The sequence below is a fragment of the Pyxicephalus adspersus genome, chromosome 7, assembly GCF_032062135.1.
Source record: "Pyxicephalus adspersus chromosome 7, UCB_Pads_2.0, whole genome shotgun sequence".
Classification (NCBI taxonomy): domain Eukaryota; kingdom Metazoa; phylum Chordata; class Amphibia; order Anura; family Pyxicephalidae; genus Pyxicephalus; species Pyxicephalus adspersus.
Window position 1 is genome coordinate 22487235 of NC_092864.1, and position 20316 is coordinate 22507550.

A 20316-nucleotide genomic window follows, 5' to 3' on the forward strand; every position below is an offset into this window, starting at 1 on the left:
ATGTGAAGCCAGTTCATAGATGAGTCACCATTGATCGATAAACCCAGCCTGTACATTGCCTTCCAGGAAGGCATCATGGCCGGTAGACAGGATGATCTGATTCATTTAATAAGCCATTCCTGCATTTCCCTTCTGGATATTGTATCTTTAAAAGACCAAATTGCTTTTTTCCCCCCACATCATTGTCACACAAACTGACACTGTAACTTGTGACGCCAGGGAGGAATCTTTATGGACTGTGATTGTCATTGAAATGCTGAGGATTCTTTCAGTTATAAACAGAACAGCATTTTACTTGTGGGGGACGTGCATGCATTTAAAATAAAAAAAAAACTATATATTTTTTAAAGGAATATGTAGGTGTAGCAATATTGTTTTTTTATTACTATTTATACAAGCTACATTTATTCTCTATTTTCTCCCCAAAAAGCTAGAACCATACCTGTTAAGGCATTTTGCATGGTCAGCATACACTTCCTGTAATAGGATGCTAATACATAGGTGACACATGTAAATCATTGTTCTTGAACATTAGTCGCTGTGTTTTGTCTCTCTATATCTATCTCATTCTTTTTTTTTTTTTGCTTTTTGGGCTGTTAAAAAAGTCTAGTCACTGGAAGAAAGGAGTCAGAGCTAGAGCTCTAGAACTGCTTTTCTGAAAAATAATATCATACAAATATAAAAACATTATTTATGAAATTATGCAATATTACATTTTTTTTACATACACTATGCATGAATACTTGATTCTGTTTTTATATGCCCCCTGTACAGTAACACTCACACTTGGCTAGCGATGGTCAGCGAGGGTCATTCAAAGCACTACTGGTGTGGACATTGCTTCAATAGCATCAATCAATGGTGTAAATGTGTTTTTTAGAGGTGAAAACATTTATTCTAATACCAACAAAAAAGTCAAAAATCTGAGATCTGGTTAACTGTATACCTAGCTATTGGCCCATGAGCCCATACATCATATATGGTCACTAGAGGAGTAGGTGATGTTAGTCTAGACCCAACTAATGTTCAGAATTTGTAAAACAGGGACCAGAGTTTCCAACCTCTTGGGGCATTCTCAATGAAGCCAATACAATAATTATTATTATTATTATTATTAATAAACAGGATTTATATAGCGCCAACATATTACGCAGCGCTGTACATTAAATAGGGATTGCAAATGACAGACTAATACAGACAGTGATACAGGAGGAGAGGACCCTGCCCCGAAGAGCTTACAATCTAGTAGGTGGGGGAATTTCACACACAATAGGATGGGACAATTCTTAATATACTAACATAAGAGTAATTATAACTATGTTATTAAAGCTTTATCCTATAGGATAAAGGTTATTTTTTCACGCAATTTCCCTCCTCCCCAGCACAGTCCAGTAATGGTTAAATGTTAGCATTTACCCTGTGCTTTCATAATTTCTTTGGAAAGTCATGGGGTGTATGGACCTGTAATCAGGAGTTGTATCTGTGGATGGTGACAGGGGAGTTTTCTTTTCTTCTATCACCTCCTCTGTTACAAGCCCCACAGCTCCAAGCTTACCGTCCATATACCGGTAGTTAGAGAAACAAGATTTGAGGAATACTCCAGTCAGTGTTTCACTATTTAAAAAAGTAGAATTATAACTGTTTATGGTTTGTTTTTGTTTTTTTGCATATATGGTGTTGCTAAAAATGTAAAAGTTATCTGAACTGTTGATACACATTAAACGTGTTCTGTTGTAACGGCTTTAGTTCCTATCTTGAATCCATGACTTTCAGTATACTAAGGAGTTCATTTTTTCTACATTTACCAGATCATTGTATATCTAATAGTGGTTAGACAAAAAAAAAAGGTTAGGGGTGATAGATACACTTTTATGGAATGATCCAATGTACATAAACATACAACAGAATAGCACACCATAAAAGTGACATTAGGAATTATTAATATTAATATTAATATTAATAAACAGTATTTATATAGCGCCGACATATTACTCAGCGCTGTACATTAAATAAGGGTTGTAAATGACAGACAGATACACACACTGACAGGAGGAGGAGAGGACCCTGCCCCGAAGAGCTTACAATCTAAGAGGTGGGGGGAGTATCACACAATAGGAGGGGAGATATGGAATGGTGGGAAGTAGTAAGGGTTTTAAGAGACAGAAAAAGATGGGTAGGCAAGTTTTAAAAGATGGGTTGTGAGTGCTCTTTTAAGGAGCAGAAAGTAGGAGCAAGCTGAATATAACATGAAAGACCATTCCAGAGAATTGGGGCTGCTCTAAAAAAGTCTTGGAGCCATGCGTGCGACGAGGTTTTGTGTGAGGAAGCATTAGTAAATCATTACATTTCATTTCAAGCTTTAATTTCTGCTATTTTTCAAAGTTGCTAAATTAATTTTAGGATTTGCAGATTCAAAACTGGTGGCTTGATTTAGTAAAGGAGTTAAACGTCTTAAGATAATCACCTTACCACATGGATGAACAATATAAGTTAATATTCATACAATATTTTTAAACTCATTCAGTCTATTGTCCTCCAATTTTCAAATCATATGGCTAGAGGAGTACATATTACTGATCACTACTCCTATTGTAAATGAACAAAAAAAGGCGTTGCAAAGCTGAAGTCCAACAAATATATATGTATATATATATTTGAATATATATAATAGAACTGTTTTATGCTGTATTTGTGTTGATTTTTGTGTCGGCTTCTGAGAATCACAAAGCATTATCACATCAATTCCATCTTTCAGCCTGTAACTGGGCAATGAATGTAGAAGCAGAAGACTAATAAATTCATCTCTCACGTTGCTCTATCGGCATATTTCTTGTTAGCACAAGAGCTTATTCTTCTTCTGCAAGCCTGAACTCTGCCAATGACTGCCACCAGCACAGATTTAGGTAGTTAAACAGCGTACATTTAAGGAATCAATGTAATGACATAATAATGAATGCAGAAATGTTTAAATGTGTATCTTTTATATTTTATTAGAGTTCAGGTTTAAATAGACTCTGCTACTAACCTAAAAAAAAATAAACCTTTAAGATAAAGCACAGAAAAATCAACTATTTGGAGTTATCACATGCAGTTTTGTATCTTTCCATAAACTAGACTCAGGGAGATTCCATTTCTTAGCATAGCTCTCTTCTTCTGGGAGTGTCTAATGTGCTGGTCCAGCTACTCCTATCTATTCCTTTACTGTACTACAAAACCTTTAATGTAGCTGCTGGTGAGGAAGTGAAAGAGAGAAGGTAGTAAGAGTGTGCTGGATCTATTAATATCAATTCCAAGATCGTGGCTTTTGAATGTCTACACAAGAGAGGCTATTACAGGTTAACATGGCATATGTTAAATACTCTTTAAGAAAAGGTATAATAGGGAATAAAGGAATGGTCTGCCAACCCCTAACATTTTGCATCAGGCGCCAGCATGTGTTGCCTTTTCTCCAAGTGTTGCAATGTTTATAGCAGGGTTGGTGAAAAACATTTGGGTGCAAATACGTTTGTTGGAGGTGCCTTGCCCATGATAAGGCAATTTAAGATTGATTGCCCAAGGTGATTAGTAGCTAATGATAAACACAAATAGAGATATGTTCATATTTTGAAGTGAAAACCCTTCCTGTGGAGTTAATTTGCTCTGTTTATCTAACCCTATCAGTAGTCTACATCTGTCACAGCCTTCTGTGCACACCAGACAAAAACACATTTCTTACCCTTCAATCTTCTCTGTCCTGCTGCAGTTATGCTCTCCGGCTTCTGACAGTATGGGGAATGCTTCAGTGCTTCACAGCCGCCGATTCATATGCCTCCTGGGCCTTGTCTGCCTTCTACAGGGTCAGAGGAATCATCCAACCTTCCTAGGGTAGGGCATTCTGCAAAAAGAGCAAATGCTACAGCTACACTTAGTCCTCGGGATTGACAGATATTGCTTGTTCCAAACAAAATGCAGTGTTCAAGTGTAAAAGTTTTTATATAACTTTTAGAGGAGTAGGTTGAAACAGAAGGCAGCATTTTTGGATAAGTGGAAAGAAGAATTGTGGTAACCCAAAGTTATCAACAGGCAGTGGGCAATCAGCAATGCTTCTAAGGGTTTTTTGAGGGTGTGTGCAATTACAAAAAAAAGTATTAGGGTGGTGATATTAGCTGCAAAGGAGGTGGAGATTACAGGCCCAGGCTAAAGCAATAAGCATAGGGAATAAGGCTCAACTCATAGCATGCAACAGAAACCATCACTGCACCCAAGGGCTTGTTTCACAATACTATATACTGTATATACTTGAGTATAAGACGATCCAAGTATAAGCTGAGGTACCTATTTTTACCTTGGAAAACTGATTAACTCGAGTATAGGCTGAGGGTGGGAAATGCTGCAGCTACTGCCAAGGAACTTTATAGTTCCAGATCAACAACAGCCATAAGACAGTAAACAAATACCAAAGTGGGAATTTAGTGGTTAGGTAGGTATATTACTTACCGTACCGAACCACTAAATTCTCTTTAACCTCCCTGGCGGTATGATTCTGTCCGGAAAAAGTGGCTGAAAACGTTACAAAGCGGTACTGCATTTAGCCACTGTAGTAGTGTCAGTGTAAAGCAGGCAGGGCTGTAGGGATAGCTGTAAGGTCAAACAGTAAAAATCTGATGTCATACAATGTTGTTAGACAATCAGATTGCACTGTAACAGTATTTACTACCATTCGCACTTTTGAATTTTGCGCCAGAGTTACGTGTAGTGTGTAGCTGCCGTAACTCAGGCACAACCCCGCTGTTATTCTGGCTTTTGTGGCCAGCGTATTTCCACCACAGCTTGATGACATTGTCATCAGGGAATGGAAACCGCTGGACGCGGCTGCCGGATCGGTCAGAGGATGCCACGGGCGTGCAGGGACAAGGTAGGAGACCTTGTCAGCGGGGGTTTTCAGGGGCAGGAGCGGGAATCAGCTGGCAGAGGGTGCTTTTCTGGAGGGACCTATGCAACTGACTGTAGTATAAGCCGAGGGTGACTTTTTCAGCACATTTTGGGTGCTGAAAAAGTAGGCTTATACTTGGGTATATACGGTAATAGGAAGACTACCATATTCAAAGCTGAACTCCAGCCTTGCCTTTTGTCTCCATGGTAGTACAGGCTTTTCTGCACCTAAGATTGCCCACTCTGAATTCACATTGTGCATTGGAAGGTGCAGCAAGTCAGAAAGAACCCTTTACATTTTCTGGCAGGGGGATATACAGTATCCCTCCAGGGCTGGACCCCAGGTCCCTGTCCTGTCCCTTATCAGCGGTGAAAGCTCAGCATCACATTTAGGCACTACCAAAACTTCCTACTTTATGGAGGTTATAAATAGCACACAGGTTTTATTTATTAACATATTTAATAATTAGTTGAAAGGGAGGAAAGTAAGGGCAAAAAATAAGCAGATTAACGTTAGGCACCTATTAGGTCAGCCTGGATCAAACCCTTTAAATCTTATTTTGTTTTAACGTTTATTCCTGGGCTGTATTCCCCCTGTGTAGCATTTTCCCAGCTAAAGGCATAAACCTTTTTCTCTTCCCCTGTGATTTTGCCTTGGCATCCTGTCCAGTGTATGGATTTAACAATTCTCTCAGGGTTCTTTTAGAATGGGCCACTTCCTGCTCTACTCAGTCCTGGCGCTGGCTCCCACCAGTGGGGGTCACATCAACTCTTTCTCTAATACTGCCATAGCCCGTGAATTCAGACACCAGCTGCCTTTGTGTAACACTTCTCCCTCAATAGATATTGTCAGAGTTTCCTGTATTGTCCTGCGCAACAATAAAGATTACAAAATATCTCAATTCCTGTAATGTCTAAATACTGGATCCTTGCAGCTAGTTAGTATTGAACAATGGTAAATATTATAGAGTATGGGATTTCTGTTGGCAGTAGCATTAAAATATACTAAAGACAACACTTTTGGGGGGATTTAAATAGAGGGACAAAGGGATAGAACTAGTATCATGTTTTTTTTGCTACTGCTGCATCAGGAAGATTTTCTTTTTATTACCCTTATCACCAGTGTCACCAGTAAGCAAATTGAAGGGAAATACAACATTAACGCTACGTACACACTTCTAATAATTATCGTTGGTAAACGAACGATCCTGCACGATATCGGCGAACGATCGTATAGCACCGATCCTGTACATGCAGATAACGACACGATCGTTCGCAGATATTGTACACACAATAGATGCGATCGTTTGAGCGATACAGGAAGTGACGTGCACGTCCTCCTCTGAGAGAGGAGAAGCCGACACGCATACCCCCGCGATCCCATAAGCAGGCTGGATCACGGGGGTATGCGTGTCGACTTCTCCTCGCTTAGAGGAGGAGGAGACACGCGCTGCAGCCGGGAGGAGAGCGAGGAGAAGAAGCACGCAGCATCGCGGGATCGCGGTATCGGATGAGTATGATTTTTTTTTTATTATATTTAACATGTACGGTATTCGGTGTATAAGACGCACCCACTTTCCCCCCCCCCAGTTTTGGGGAAGAAAAAGTGCGTCTTATACGACGAAAAATACGGTATTTATAATTTTGACTTGATTTTGTGTTTCCAACTTTTTCATACTCATACTATTATTATAGCGTTTATTATGTTCATGAAAAACAATGTTCTGCTTTGAGACATAAATATCCAGACAGAAATGAACTGCTCAGGAGGTTAATCATCTTCTATATACAGCTTTGTTGGTTCTCTAATGGCTGTATGTACATCCATACATGTATGTACATCATTACCTGATGTCTTCTATGAGATAAATATTTGCAGGATAATTTGCTTGAAAGAGGGCAAATGCTGGGATGTACTACTAAATAAGTCTGCAAATATGGAATGCCTGTGGACAAGTATGTTTCAAAAACAAAAAGTTTTCTAAATGTTAGCATAACTACTAAAATGATATACTGTTGTCCACATTCAGTTTTTGCCACATTCAGCTGCCATTGCTGAATGCTATAGCTATAGCATATGTATACCCAAGAACATAAATGCACATACATTGCTGAACACGGTTACTTAGATTTAATGGTTGTGATTTTTCAGTCATTATATTGTGAACCTGTCAGTATCGCACTTTGTGTAAAAACGCTCACAAAGCTGGATTGTCTGGAACTGTCCTACAATTACACCCAGCAGTGTGGGGAGGAGGGAATGTCCATTTCTGTACTTTAGTGAATATGACAGATTAACCACTAAGTCCTACAAGAGAGCCAATATTTCCAACAAAAATGTAGAAAGTCAGATACCATAATCAAAATGTTTTGGTGCACAAAGTGTTTTTCTGCAGCAACAAATGTGTTCCTGTTTTCAGAGATCAGAAACATTTGCTTTAGCCCCTCAATGTTTTCTACACATTTTTGTTCAAGGCATTTCTTTATCTTCTGTTCACCAATTCCCTGTCCATACAGACTGTATTATAATGATTATACAGCTGCTGGTAACCTGAAGAAGAAACAGATTGTGAATCAGCCTGGTAAAATGACTTGTTTTTTTTTTGTTTTAAAACATACTGAGAATTCCATGAAAATGTATTGTCCTTAACAACCAATCCGATTCCAGCTGTCATAACCATAGCATCAGCAAGTCTTTCTCAGTTTTATTTGGGTATCACTAGCAAGTCCATTTCAATATTTTGTAAAACTTGTCACGGGGTATTGTTGGGGACCCTATGTGTTGCCATGTCAATGTAGACCCTAAAGAGATTTGAGGCTCAGGAGAACAACTTGAGGTTCACAAGAACAACCCAAAAATGGACTTTTGCTGGAGATGGCTATAAGGATACAGCCCTTGGTTACATCCAAAGCATAGTACAAAATCCGCATGTTCGCTCTTGGCCAAATAAGTAAATTAGTCAGGGAAGAGGAATAACCAGGATCATCGGGAAGGAGGATATCTAGGATTGCAGAGAACCAGGATAACCAGGATAATTGGGAAAAAGATAACCGGGATCATCGGGAAGTAGGATAACAGGGATCATTGGGAATGAGGATAACAAGGATCATTGGGAAGCAGGATAACCAGGATCATCGGGAAGGAGGGTAACCAGGATCATCGGGAAGGAGGATAACCAGGATCATCGGGAAAGAGGATACCCAGGATCTTCAGGAAGGAGAATACCCAGGATCATCGGGAAGGAGGATAACCAGGATCATCGGGAAGCAGGAAAACCAGGATAAACGGGATGCAGGATAACCAGGGTCATTGGGAAGGAGGATAATGATCATTGGGAAGGAAGATAACCAGGATCTTTGGGAAGGAGGATAACCAGGATCATCGGGAAGGGGAATAACAAGGATCATCGGGAAGGAGGATCATCAAGAAATCAGGTTCATCAACAAAAAAACAAAGGCCATGAATGCGTATCCAAAATGGAAGTGGAAGTTTTAGAGTTGCACTGAAAAGGCTTAAACAGTTTTCCCACACATGATCTCAGTTGAATGTCCAGCAGCTCTTCTCACTAAGAGCATGCAAACAGACCAAGGACATGATTTTTGTTCATGTGTGCAAGCACTTAATCATTCCCCAGAAACAAGTAAGGGTCACAGCTGCAGACAATGACATTGATCTGTTTTAGACATCACAAACTATGACAAAGTTCAATATATTTTAGCTCACCACTTTCTCTACTTCTAAGTGAAAATATATTTAAAGTGAACCTGAAACCTAACAAAAATGCAAAGGTTTAGGTTACCTTCAGTGAAAACCTCTTGTCTAATAGACATAGATATACCAAAAGCTGAAGTTGTGCTGTGATCTCCATTTCTGGGTTTGACCGATAGGGAGTAAAATAAAAGGGGGAGAGTAAGTCTTTTACAGGAAAACTGAAGTTTTGCCATTATTATCCTAATTATTTATTGTTTTAATGAGCCATGGTAAATAAATCCTCTACATGTGCATTTTGCATCTTGTGCTTAGCATTAATTTCAGATCTCCACATTAAAAAGGCTCTGTTCCTATTTACAGCTCTAAATCCCAGGCTGTCACTATATGTGCACCTGTTATAATCCACTTCTGGTCCCTGATTACTGTTTTTCAGTTTGTAAGGATTTGCCTATGGATTTATATCCTATTCAGGGGAGGCATATCATAGGGAGTTATAAAAGCTGACAATAATTTCCAGCTATTGTTACCCACTTTGGTTACATTCCAACCGTCACAGATGCACTATTGTTTTGTGCTGAGACAGTGATGGAAAGTACAGTAGATACTCTGTTCTAGGTTCTAGCTGTGCTGTTCTGTACAAGGATTACTGAAGGACTACATGCCATGACCACAATAAATTTCATTTATGAGCATCATTTCTTTATGGCATTGCTGTATCTCATTATAGCTGCCTTACAATTCAGAAATGGAAATTCTTATTTTGAAGTCTGTGTTCAGGGATCAATATAAAAACAATTATTGAGCCGTTTATAGATTTTTCTTTCCAGCAGAGGAACTATATGACACTGCCAGTAGCTTTAAACTACGGTGTAAAATCGCTGTGAGTGCAAGCAAGTCACTAAGCTAATCATTCAGAGCTGTTATTAAGTTTATATGTCATGTACAAATCTTTAAACCGATTTACCTGACCCAAGTTGCCATATCTGCTTTCATGTTTTGAAAATAACATGTCACTATAGCTTGTGATTGAGTTTGATTGACGTTTCCCAAAAGGTAGCATTTCTTACAGCTGCTTGTAGGAATTGAGACAATAGACATTCATATATGCAAATAGCTGCAGTTTATGAACTCATTTGTAAAATGCACTACTAATGACCAGGGACAAAAGAGAGTATTGGGTATGACAGATTGATAATATGCTTTTCTGCAGTGCTGCAAATTTAATGATTTCTGCAGAATCCAAATAGTGGCTGCGTTACAAGTAACAATCCTTCATTGAATTAAGGATAGCTTGCTATTGAGTTCTTATGGTAGCAAAAATTGGTGATAAAGCTTCATTGGGGAATTCCATTGTCCCATGGCAATTTGTAAGTTACATACACACATCGGATATTTGTTGCCAGACACGAACATGTCTGTGTACAGCAGTCCTCCATGGTGGATTAATTAATTAACAGCCAACTGGAAATGACTGCTATTCACCTCCCCTCTCCATAAAACAGAATAATTCTGTGTGTACAGCACTCTCATTTGATCATCTGTCACCGGAATCAATCACAAAACAATACTCTGATGTTCATCAGATGAAGCTCCCCCGTCTAAGTTTTGAAACCATACCATTAATTAGGGATGGGACCTTCTCTCTGGAATCTGGTTAGCGCAAAAAGGAAGGGAACAAAAAGTTTGTACACCCCTTTTGGCAAAAACCAGACCCCCACCTGTCCCAGTGGTGGCAAGGGCTATTGTTGGGGGTAACTAACCCCCACATTGTAGTCAGGTGAATACTTTCATCATTATTTAGATTAATTCAAATGATACAAAATCATCAGGCAAGGTCTTGGTCAAAGATAAAGCAGGAACACAATTTACACAATTTAGCCAAAAGTCCAATTTTTCTATTGTCTGCAAAGTAGAGAGTTTGCAAAAATAAATTAAAATGGATTTTAGAACCAAAATGAAAATTCCAACAAATAGGGAATTTAGAAATTCTGATCATGTATGACCTATCCTCCACAGGTCCATTTCTTCCTTAGTTGTATGTGTGGCACAGCCCAATAGACTTGGGGCCTCATCTATTCTTTGTGGGGGTGCAATGAGCAGGCTTGGGCAGCAAAGATGGCTTTCAACAATTAAATGCTTCTAACCACCAGATCCAGTTCTTTGGACCTGGGTAATAGAGAACTGTAAAGGAGGATGGTGGGTTAGGTTAGATCAGTGTAGGGGAGGAGGATGAGAATAATAATGTGTTAGAATGCATACTTATGCTTCGAAGAAGAAATTTGGTCACTTTATCAAAATTACTACTAGACAACTAGTATTTTTTGGGAAAACAGCAGTGGACCCAGTATTTTTTTTTTTTGACAAGTTTTCTAAAATCAGCTAGGGCTCCGGAAATCTACATATAGAGGGTCAAGATCATTCCACTTAACATTCTACATGGGTAGAAAAATGCACAACTTCTTTTATCGAGCAGCCCTGCATGTCATTTGAAGACTTTAATTATTCACAGTAGATAGGGATGTTTAGTGCGTCAATAATGTTATCTTATTTGACCATTTGATTAATTATTTTATATAAGTGGTTGTTAGCAAGAGTCTTTTCTTATCCAAACACATTAATACAAGAAACTGCTGGTGAATCCTGTGCTCCATTCTAAGAGCGAATTACCGGCAGGCTTAGATCACTGTATCACTTTTATTTCTTAGACTCTATTGACTTTTATGTCCGTAGGACAATTTCACGTGTTTACTGGAGATGAATCGCAGTATTTTATAATCTTAATGCTCAGGGATCCATCATACCTCCTGCTTGATAGAGTCATGATCCTGACATTACACATTGAGTATGGCAGATTCCAGCACATTCATCTTTCCGGGAATCTTGTGAAGGATGCAAGGAGTTCTTTGCTGGTTATGTATTTCACAGTTTTCCCAGCATATAACTTAACTCCACTATTAATATAGACTACATCTTTTTTTATTACTTTCAGACAAATGTCCAGATATATTTTTATGTTTTCCAGCATGTCATAGCTGATCTGAACCAAGCAGGAACATTTTTGTCATCATGATGCAGGACGAGTTTGATCTGTTTGGATCTGGAAGCTCTTTAATTTGTTGAATTGATGTAATAAAGGCAAGGGTGTAGAGAAATAGAAATTAATTTCACCTTAATATTAACCTAAACTATGTGCAACCCTATATAATAATTTTTGCATGTTATTGGTAATTTGCAAAGTGAATTTTCACCACTTTCACTAAGATATCCCCTTGCTAGGGAATATTTCACTTTGCTATGTAACCAGCCTGTATTTCCTTAGTAAATCAGCCCTATGCATAGAAAAGGTGTTTTTTTGATCTCTCATTGCAAGAGTGCAGTAGAAGTTTTGAAGTGGTAGTAAAGTCACCTCCCTTGACATCTTTACCTAGACTTTTTCTGGGTTCAGGATCTTTGGCTCTATTGATTGGCCAAGAACGCACTTGGAGTTGTGCATGTGCACTTTCCCTGCTCCTTCTCCTTGATCTTTCTTCTGCTTTTGACACTGTTGATCACCCCCTTCTAATACAAATCATGCATAATAATAATAACATCTGTCTATATGCATCTGATATAAAAAAAATGCACTGTTGCCCTGCCAGATAGGATTGTGCCAAATGGCAGGGCTGTATAAATCTTAGAAACAAAAATGCAAAGCCTTTTCTAGTAGATAATTGATGTCCCATACTCCATGTATTTCATATATGTATTTAGCTCTTTCAATTAAAGTGGAACTGTCTGAAAAAATAACAAAATAACACTGACCTAGGCACTGGGTGCTGCCATCTGCTTCCGTTAGCAATTAGCCACCCTTTTGTATAAAGTAAAACAATGTGCTGAAGTCCACTTTAAGATGAAAGTAATAACGGTTGGATCATAATAGATTGAAAGATGTGCTAAAGAAAGTAAAAAACAGGTTGATGTCTGCAAAAAAAGATCCAAGCATTTAGGTTTTTACAGACTGGTTGTGTACAGAACATAGTTTCCTGCAAGTGCATAGCAAGAGTAAATTAGCATTTTCCAGAATTAATGTGTAAAGATTTACTTCTTATAAGATGTTTCTATCAAGGAACATCAAACAATCCATCTATCAGCTGCAGGCTACAGTTAATAAAATACAATGACATCTCTAAAATAATCTGTGATGTTCTACTGAGGATGCTAATTGGTAAATATAATGACCTGTTTGATGGTATTAATTCTGTTTGTAGTTTTTATGTCTCCAGGCCTCTGTTTCTTCTTCTGATGATGATTAAGTACCGGTTTCGAGTGGCACAACACAGTAGATAAGTGACTACTGATAAAGATGTTCTAAAAACACACAAGCAGATGTGTTAATGATTTTGAACTCAACCAACTTATCTGTTATGTGGTTGGATGTTCCAAAACACTATACGCATGTGAGATATTCTGCCAATCTGATCACTTTTTGATCTGGTCAGAAAGTCAGAGTGATCCCCTGGATGTGCAAGATTACACTTTGAAATTGCAGGACTGCAATCCTGACGGGTTAGGAAGTTATTATTATTATACAGTATTTATATAGCACCATCATATTACACAGCACTGTACATAGTTGTGTCACTAACTGTCCCTCAAAGGAGCTCACAATCTATTGTCCCTATCATAGTCATATGTCATTAAGTCTAAGGGAATTAGTCAATTGTTAGGGAGAAGCCAATTAACCTCACTGCATGTTTTTGGGATGTGGGAGGAAACCGGAGTACCCAGAGGAAACCCACGCAGACACGGGGAGAACCTGAAAACTCCATGCAGATAATGTCCTGGCTGAGGATCGAACCTGGGACCTAGCGCTGCAAAGGCCGGAGTGCTAACCCCTGAGCCACCGTGCTCAGGTAGCGTTTAGTTAAAAGGCAGAGATGAGTAACCAACCTGTACTGTACAACTCATGTATGGGTGGAGGGTGACTTTGCTGTGCTGTCTATTAAGGGTGAAATAATTACAAAACTGAATTGCCTTTCTTCTTGCAAGTTAAACAAATTCACAATTATATAACAGCTATGTATATTGCTCTTTACTATTTAAACACTACAGTAAAATGATAAAATAAACATTTTATACATGGTTCTCTAAAACCTCCATTCCTTACTTTCATATGTGCAAGGAAGAATAAAGTAGGCTGAATGTATAAATAGTTTTTAACCAATAATTATTAATGATTCACCATGCTGTTCATTGATGTGGTCTCAGATGTATGGTCAGCCACAAGGTAAGGAGCCAGGATCTATATTAAGGCAAAGATGGGCTGATAATAAAAGAAAGGAATGAAATGACAGCCGTTTAGTAGTTGGACTATGTCTATTAAATGCAACATGTTTAAATGATGGTGTACCCTTTAAAATCATTGCATGTGGGTGGATTGTTATCCATATGCTTCATAAATGTCTGTTGGCATTTGATAATTTTGGGTTGTTTTTCAAGTTAATTGCTGGACTTTTTTTTCCTTTTACCAAATGCTTGGGCAATATTTAGCTGTGGAAAGACTTATTAACAAATGAGCAAATGATCAAAAAGCTGTTGCCTTTATTTTCTTCTGTTCCTTTAGAATCTTTAATGAAGTTTGGCAGCGTTTGTCATTCTGCTTAGTACATATTATAAAGAGGCACTTATATCATAGATTTGTCTCATGCTGAGATCCGTCTGTGAATTAATGTGAAGCATCTGTCTGACGTCTCTTTTACAGATCCAGACTGGGCATCCTACACTCTTGGGGTGTTCATTTGCTTGAACTGTTCTGGAATTCACCGCAACATTCCTCAGATCAGCCGAGTGAAATCTGTCCGTTTAGACCCATGGGACGACGTACAGATTGAGGTACAGACTTGTTTTCTGAGCAGTGATCTTTTTATAGATGTACCATTTTTTCTAATTTGTTGGGTAGAGTTATTTGCAGTCAAGGTTTGCCTCCAGTGCCAGGCTGGAACAAGACATTTCCCAAAACAAGAAATATACACTTAACTCTTAGAAATGTGTAGATAATGAACTGCTTGTTTAGTAGTACCGCTGTATGACATATAAAGCCTGTATATATGAAACCTAAATAGACAAAAAGTGCACTACAAAATACAGTATCCTAAAACAACCACCTATACACTCAGAACATTGAAAATTCAGTTCCTAATTGTTGCTTTTAGACATTGCACATTCCAGTTTTGAATAACTATGGCAATGAATGATGTTTACCAAAAACAAACATGGACTCACCTGATTTAATTTAGGCCTAGTTTGTTTGGTCCTTCTGTAGAAACACACAAGGAAAGGAAACAAACAATAGAAAAAGGTGGAAGGACATACACCAAGCTAGTATTTTCATTGTAGATCATGTACCTTATATTGTAAGATGGTTTGTGGGAACCTCCAGTAAGTATTATTATACAGTAATTATATAGCGCCAACATATTAAGCAGTACTGTACAAAGTCTATAGTCATGTCACTAGCTGTCCCTCTAAGGGGCTCACAAAGTAATGTGCCTACCTCACATGTCACATGTCTATAATACAGTCTTAGGTCAATTTTAGGGGAAGCCAACCTAACTGCATGTTTTTGGAATGTGGGAGGACACCAGAGTACGCAGAGGAAAACCCACACAAACACGGTGAGAACCTGCAAACTCCATGCAGATAAAGTCCTGGCTGAGATTTGAACCTGAGACCTAGTACTGCAAAGGCCAGAGTGCTAACCACTGAGCCACTGTGCTGCCTAAGTTAATATTACATGCATAAGGAAAAAAAGAATGAGGTTTTGCATGCTGCACATTAAAATCTCAAGTTATATGTGATATAGAATGTATTCTATGAATGTTATATAGTTTTGAGATTCTATAATTTATGAATAATGCTATACTATAAATATTATACTTCTTACTGTTGCTAACACTGCTTTTAATATTTTACCTATTATTCAGTATAAAGTTTTAGTAATTCATGTATAAGCAGTTTACTAAGTTCCTATGTAGCAATATTTTATAGGTACTAATAGCATGTTAATGTAATTAATTGCTACCCTCTCCTATTATAACCTTTATTAAAGCTTTTCATACATTTGATATGTTGTATAATATATTTTTTTATTTTTATTATATATTTTTCTATTATGTTGGCATATGGTTTTACGTTTATTTGTTTGTTTATCAGCCTAGATGGAAGGGAACTGGTGACCCCTGCATTGTTGTTGACTAATCTTCTGCTTTTTATAGTATAATATAATTATAAACCGTTTTCAGGGCAAGTATGTCAAAATCTGACAATGTATTTTTGATGTGGTTGTTGTATAATTTTGGAAGCAATCATGACAATGGACCCCTGAACTTGGGAACATTGGGCCTGATTTATTAGAGCTCTCCAAGGAGATATACTTTCATCAGTGAAGGGAAGTGAAGAGAGGATACACTCTCATCAGTGAAGCTGGGTTATCCAGCAAACTTGGAATGGATTTCCTAAAAGTAATTTGCTCTTCGAATAGCAATTTGTTTTCAATTCTGGAGTAGATCCATTCCAGGTTTGTTGGATCACCCAGCTTCACTGATAAAAGTGTATTCTCTCCAGCCTTCGAGAGCTTTCATAAATCAGGGCCATTAAGTGAAGAGTGAACGTGTCAGATGATTCTTGCAAACAGTTGTATTTTTTGTGCTTTGGAACTCTTGCAGAAATGGATAGAATTTATATAAATATTTCAAAAGGCATGGCGATATTCACTATAAATTGTGTGTCAGTTTGAGTATTGGTTGTGTAGATGATTTAAGCATTAACTAACTGCAAATAACAGTAATCTACAGTAGATATTAAGAAAGTAGTCGTCATTTAAAAGTACAATTCTACAACAACAAACCCACAAAAGCTTTAAAAAAGAAGACTTTTAAAAGTGTATTTATTTATTATTATTTTTTTAGAATGAAATAGACATAGATTGGGGAATAGTTAGAACCTTGTCAGGCTTTACTACTATGCATTAGTTATTCCCAAAAAGATTTCTAGATGATACATTGAGGGTTTTTTAAGGTACTATTGACTTTTCACACATTTTTACCATTATTATTTATTTACAATTTCTCAAATAAAAACATTATATCATGTACAGATATTATCTTCGTACATAATACATTTGTTGTTAACAACGTTTAATACAGATCTTCTTTCACCATATATAGTTCCAATACAGACCATATATAGTTTTGTTCTTGCACATTTCTCTTCCTATTTAGCAACACACTGTTCCACCCCCGTTTGCTCTTGCTGCTCATCTCAATCTCGTTGGAAAGTTGGTTTTGTATCTGAAGTGTATTTGTTTATTCATTTTTTAGAATGGAATAGAGATAGAATGGGGAATAGGTAGAACCCTGTCAGGCTTTACTACTATGCATTAGTTAGACATAACTTTCTGTTCTTGCAGCAGCCATTTACAATATAGGATGTAAGGGTAAAATATGCAGCAGGGGTTATACCAATTATAATGTGTTAACAAGCATTTTATTTGCATACATTTGCAATGGGTCCCTCTATAAAGTGTGGTTTCTTACTATAAACTTTGAGCTTTTCTGTTTTTTGTTCATGGTGAGTTTTTTATTTACAGACACAGCAGGATTTGGTTGAAATAAGCCCTGCGTACTATGTATTACTGGAGGGGATTCTGCTACATGAAATTACAAGATTGTTGTAATTTTTCTGTCCGAGGAATACCAGTTATCCTATTAATGTTGATGATTGGGGGAATTTACAGGGTTGTTATGTTTTAACGTATATAACTGTATGTTGTATGTTCTACTTCTGGATCTATTTATGTATTTATGTACATATACTGCCATGTTCCTCATTTCTAGTCTCATAAAGAGAGTTTATTCAGTAAAGCAGTATAAAGGGCAATGGGTTTATCCACTAATAAAACCTAATCTTACTTGTAGTCATATGAGGAAAAAGTAAAATATTTTGGTTTCTAAGGTTTACTACATTTTCAATTTTATTAACCTTCTTTTACTACTTGAAAGTTGATGTGAAAGAGCATTGTTTCTCAACCAAAGTTCTATGGAAACCTAGGATTTATTCTGACTACCACTGAATACCATGCTAATGTACTGTGAGCTTTGCAGGGGTTCCCTAAGAACTAAAAGTTATTTCCCCCTTGTTAAAAAGCTTGAGAATGGCTGTAAAAGTGTGAGACATGTTTATTATGTAAAGAAGAAAATAAACTTATGAATATTAATCAGAATAATTAGGTTGTGCTTGTCTCAGATCTGACACGTGTACAGTGGTTGTCTGACTCCATTCATGAATACCTCACGGCTCATAAACAGGAATAACCGCTATGCAAGTCAAGGGAGGGAGGATTTCTTTTTTTTTATTTACCTGGCAGATTTATACAGATTGGTGATCACCATTGTAACCAGGTCTAAATACCATTTTTTGAAAGATAGAAACATCTACTATTGGCAGCAATTTCATCCTCTAATTTTATATGAATCAATCGAACATATCTTTAACAATTTCTTGCTTCAAAAGCAAAATTCAGATATGCATTACATGTGCAAAGTAAAGAACTTCTTCCCTGTGTCTTATTCTCTTGATGTTTTCAGTGGAAGACATAAACAGAATCTTTGACAAAGTTCCACTTTTGTGGAAGGCACCAACAATCCATTACATGCAATTCAGTCTAACACAACTTCTCTCAAACTTTTAAAAATAGGGGAACTTTAGAAATAACTTTCAGGTCCTCAGGGAACCCCTTCTATAATTAGTATACCCACAGCTCACAGTACATTGGCCTGGTGGTCAGTGAAAAGAATGTAGCCTATATTGCTGGCCATTGAGAAAAATGTTACAAATAGCCAAAAATTATTAAATTGACCTGAAGGGCACAGACTTCTCATTTCTTAAGAAATTCCTAGCAACCACTGTAGGAATTTTAAAGTTCCATGGAACCCTGGTTGAGTTCTAACAGCAGTGCTTCCAACCACTCACCAACCACCTGCTCCAGGGTGTGATGGAGAGACTTGTGACATTTTTGCTAACACAGCAATGAGGATAAGACAACAAGGTATGGCTGCTGACATTTTTGTCTCAGAGAATATCTGTTCAGCAAAATAAACCATCTGTACATTATACATCAGTTGACAGACTAGACAGTTGACAGTATACATTTAGATTTTTTGGCTTTTATTCTTATTGAACTTCACAATTGGACCATGAAGCAGAGGAATATGATGGCCTGACCTAAATAATTATGTTTTCTTTTAAATCATGTGAGCCTTTTTACCTGGGGAAAAGACGGTAACAGTATATGCTATGGGTAGGCAGTAGCTTGGTGGAGGCAAGGTGGCTTGGAGAATCTGCTGCTAAAGCCTATGTGCAAGATACCACCGAATGTAAATCCACACCTCAACATGTCAGATCTTTTTTGGCAGCACAAGGGGAACCTACACAATACTAAATAAATACATTTACAGTTAGTTAGGTTGAAAAAAGACAGAAGTCCATAAAGGTAAACCACTAGGGAAATATACATATCTCAGATATAAAACACTATGGACATAGTTGGTCCATAGGTAGGTAAAAAAAACCTGGTACAATTTGCTCCAACGAGGGAAAAGTTCCTTCCTGATACCCTGAGGCAATCATATGTTACCTGGATCAATGGACATTGTTATTTTTACTTTAAAGCCTTAAATCCCAGTTATATTCTGTGCTTCTAGAAATCATCCTGCTTTTCCTTAACAATCTATAGTAGTTGCTAAAACTTCGGCTGAATCCTTCACACCAAAAGAGTGCCCTCTTGTTCTTTGTAATGACCTTAAGTGAATAATCAGGAAGTGTGTTCTCTATATGGATCATTTATATATTTATACAGGGTGATCATATCCCCCCTAAACGTCTCTTCTCAAGGAGAGAGTCTGACCAATGCTTTGTACAGGGGCAGGAATATTTCTCCATCTCTGCAGTCTATTCCTCTTTTAATACAAGAAAGTACTTTACTAGCTTTAGCTATTGCAGCTTGACATTACATGCTGTTATTAAGTCTATGAGCTACCCGAACCCCCAGATCATTTTTAATTTCTGACTCCCCAAATGTATTCCCCCTAGACAGTATGAAGCATTCATGTAGTTAGCCCCCAAGTGCATAACTTTACATTTATCTATAATAAATTTCCTTTGCCACTTGGCTGCCCAATCAAACAGTACATCCAGGTCTGCTTGTAGATTATAGACATCCTGTATGGACTTAATTCTACTACATAGTTTGGTATCATCTGCAAACACAGAAATGGTACTTTTAATACCAAACTCTATATCATTTATGAAGATGTTAAACAGTAAAGGTCCCAACACTGAACCCTGGGGTACACCACTAATAACCTTAGAACATTCAGAGTATGGATCATTAATAACAACTCTCTGGATGTGCTCCTAAAGCCAGTTCTCTATTCATTTACAGATTGACTTTTCTAAACCTATTGACCCTAACTTGCATATTAACCATCTGTGGGGTACAGTGCCAAATGCTTTAGCAAAGTCCAAGTACACTATATCAACTGCCATTCCACTGTCTACCTGTTTACTTACTTCCTCATAAAAAGAGAGTAAATTTGTTTAACAGCTTCGGTCTTTGTTAAATCCATGTTGATTATCACTTATAATATAATTTTTTA

The 20316-nt window shown here is 37.5% G+C and overlaps 1 protein-coding gene across 1 annotated transcript in view; it reads left to right on the top strand.

Annotated features, from left to right (window-relative positions):
- ADAP1 (ArfGAP with dual PH domains 1) overlaps positions 1–20316 on the top strand; it is a 110115-nt gene that overhangs the window by 22527 nt on the left and 67272 nt on the right. The window contains exon 2 of the mRNA XM_072417821.1: positions 14364–14494. Within this exon, the coding sequence (XP_072273922.1) occupies positions 14364–14494 (131 nt within the window). The remainder of the gene's footprint in view (positions 1–14363; positions 14495–20316) is intronic.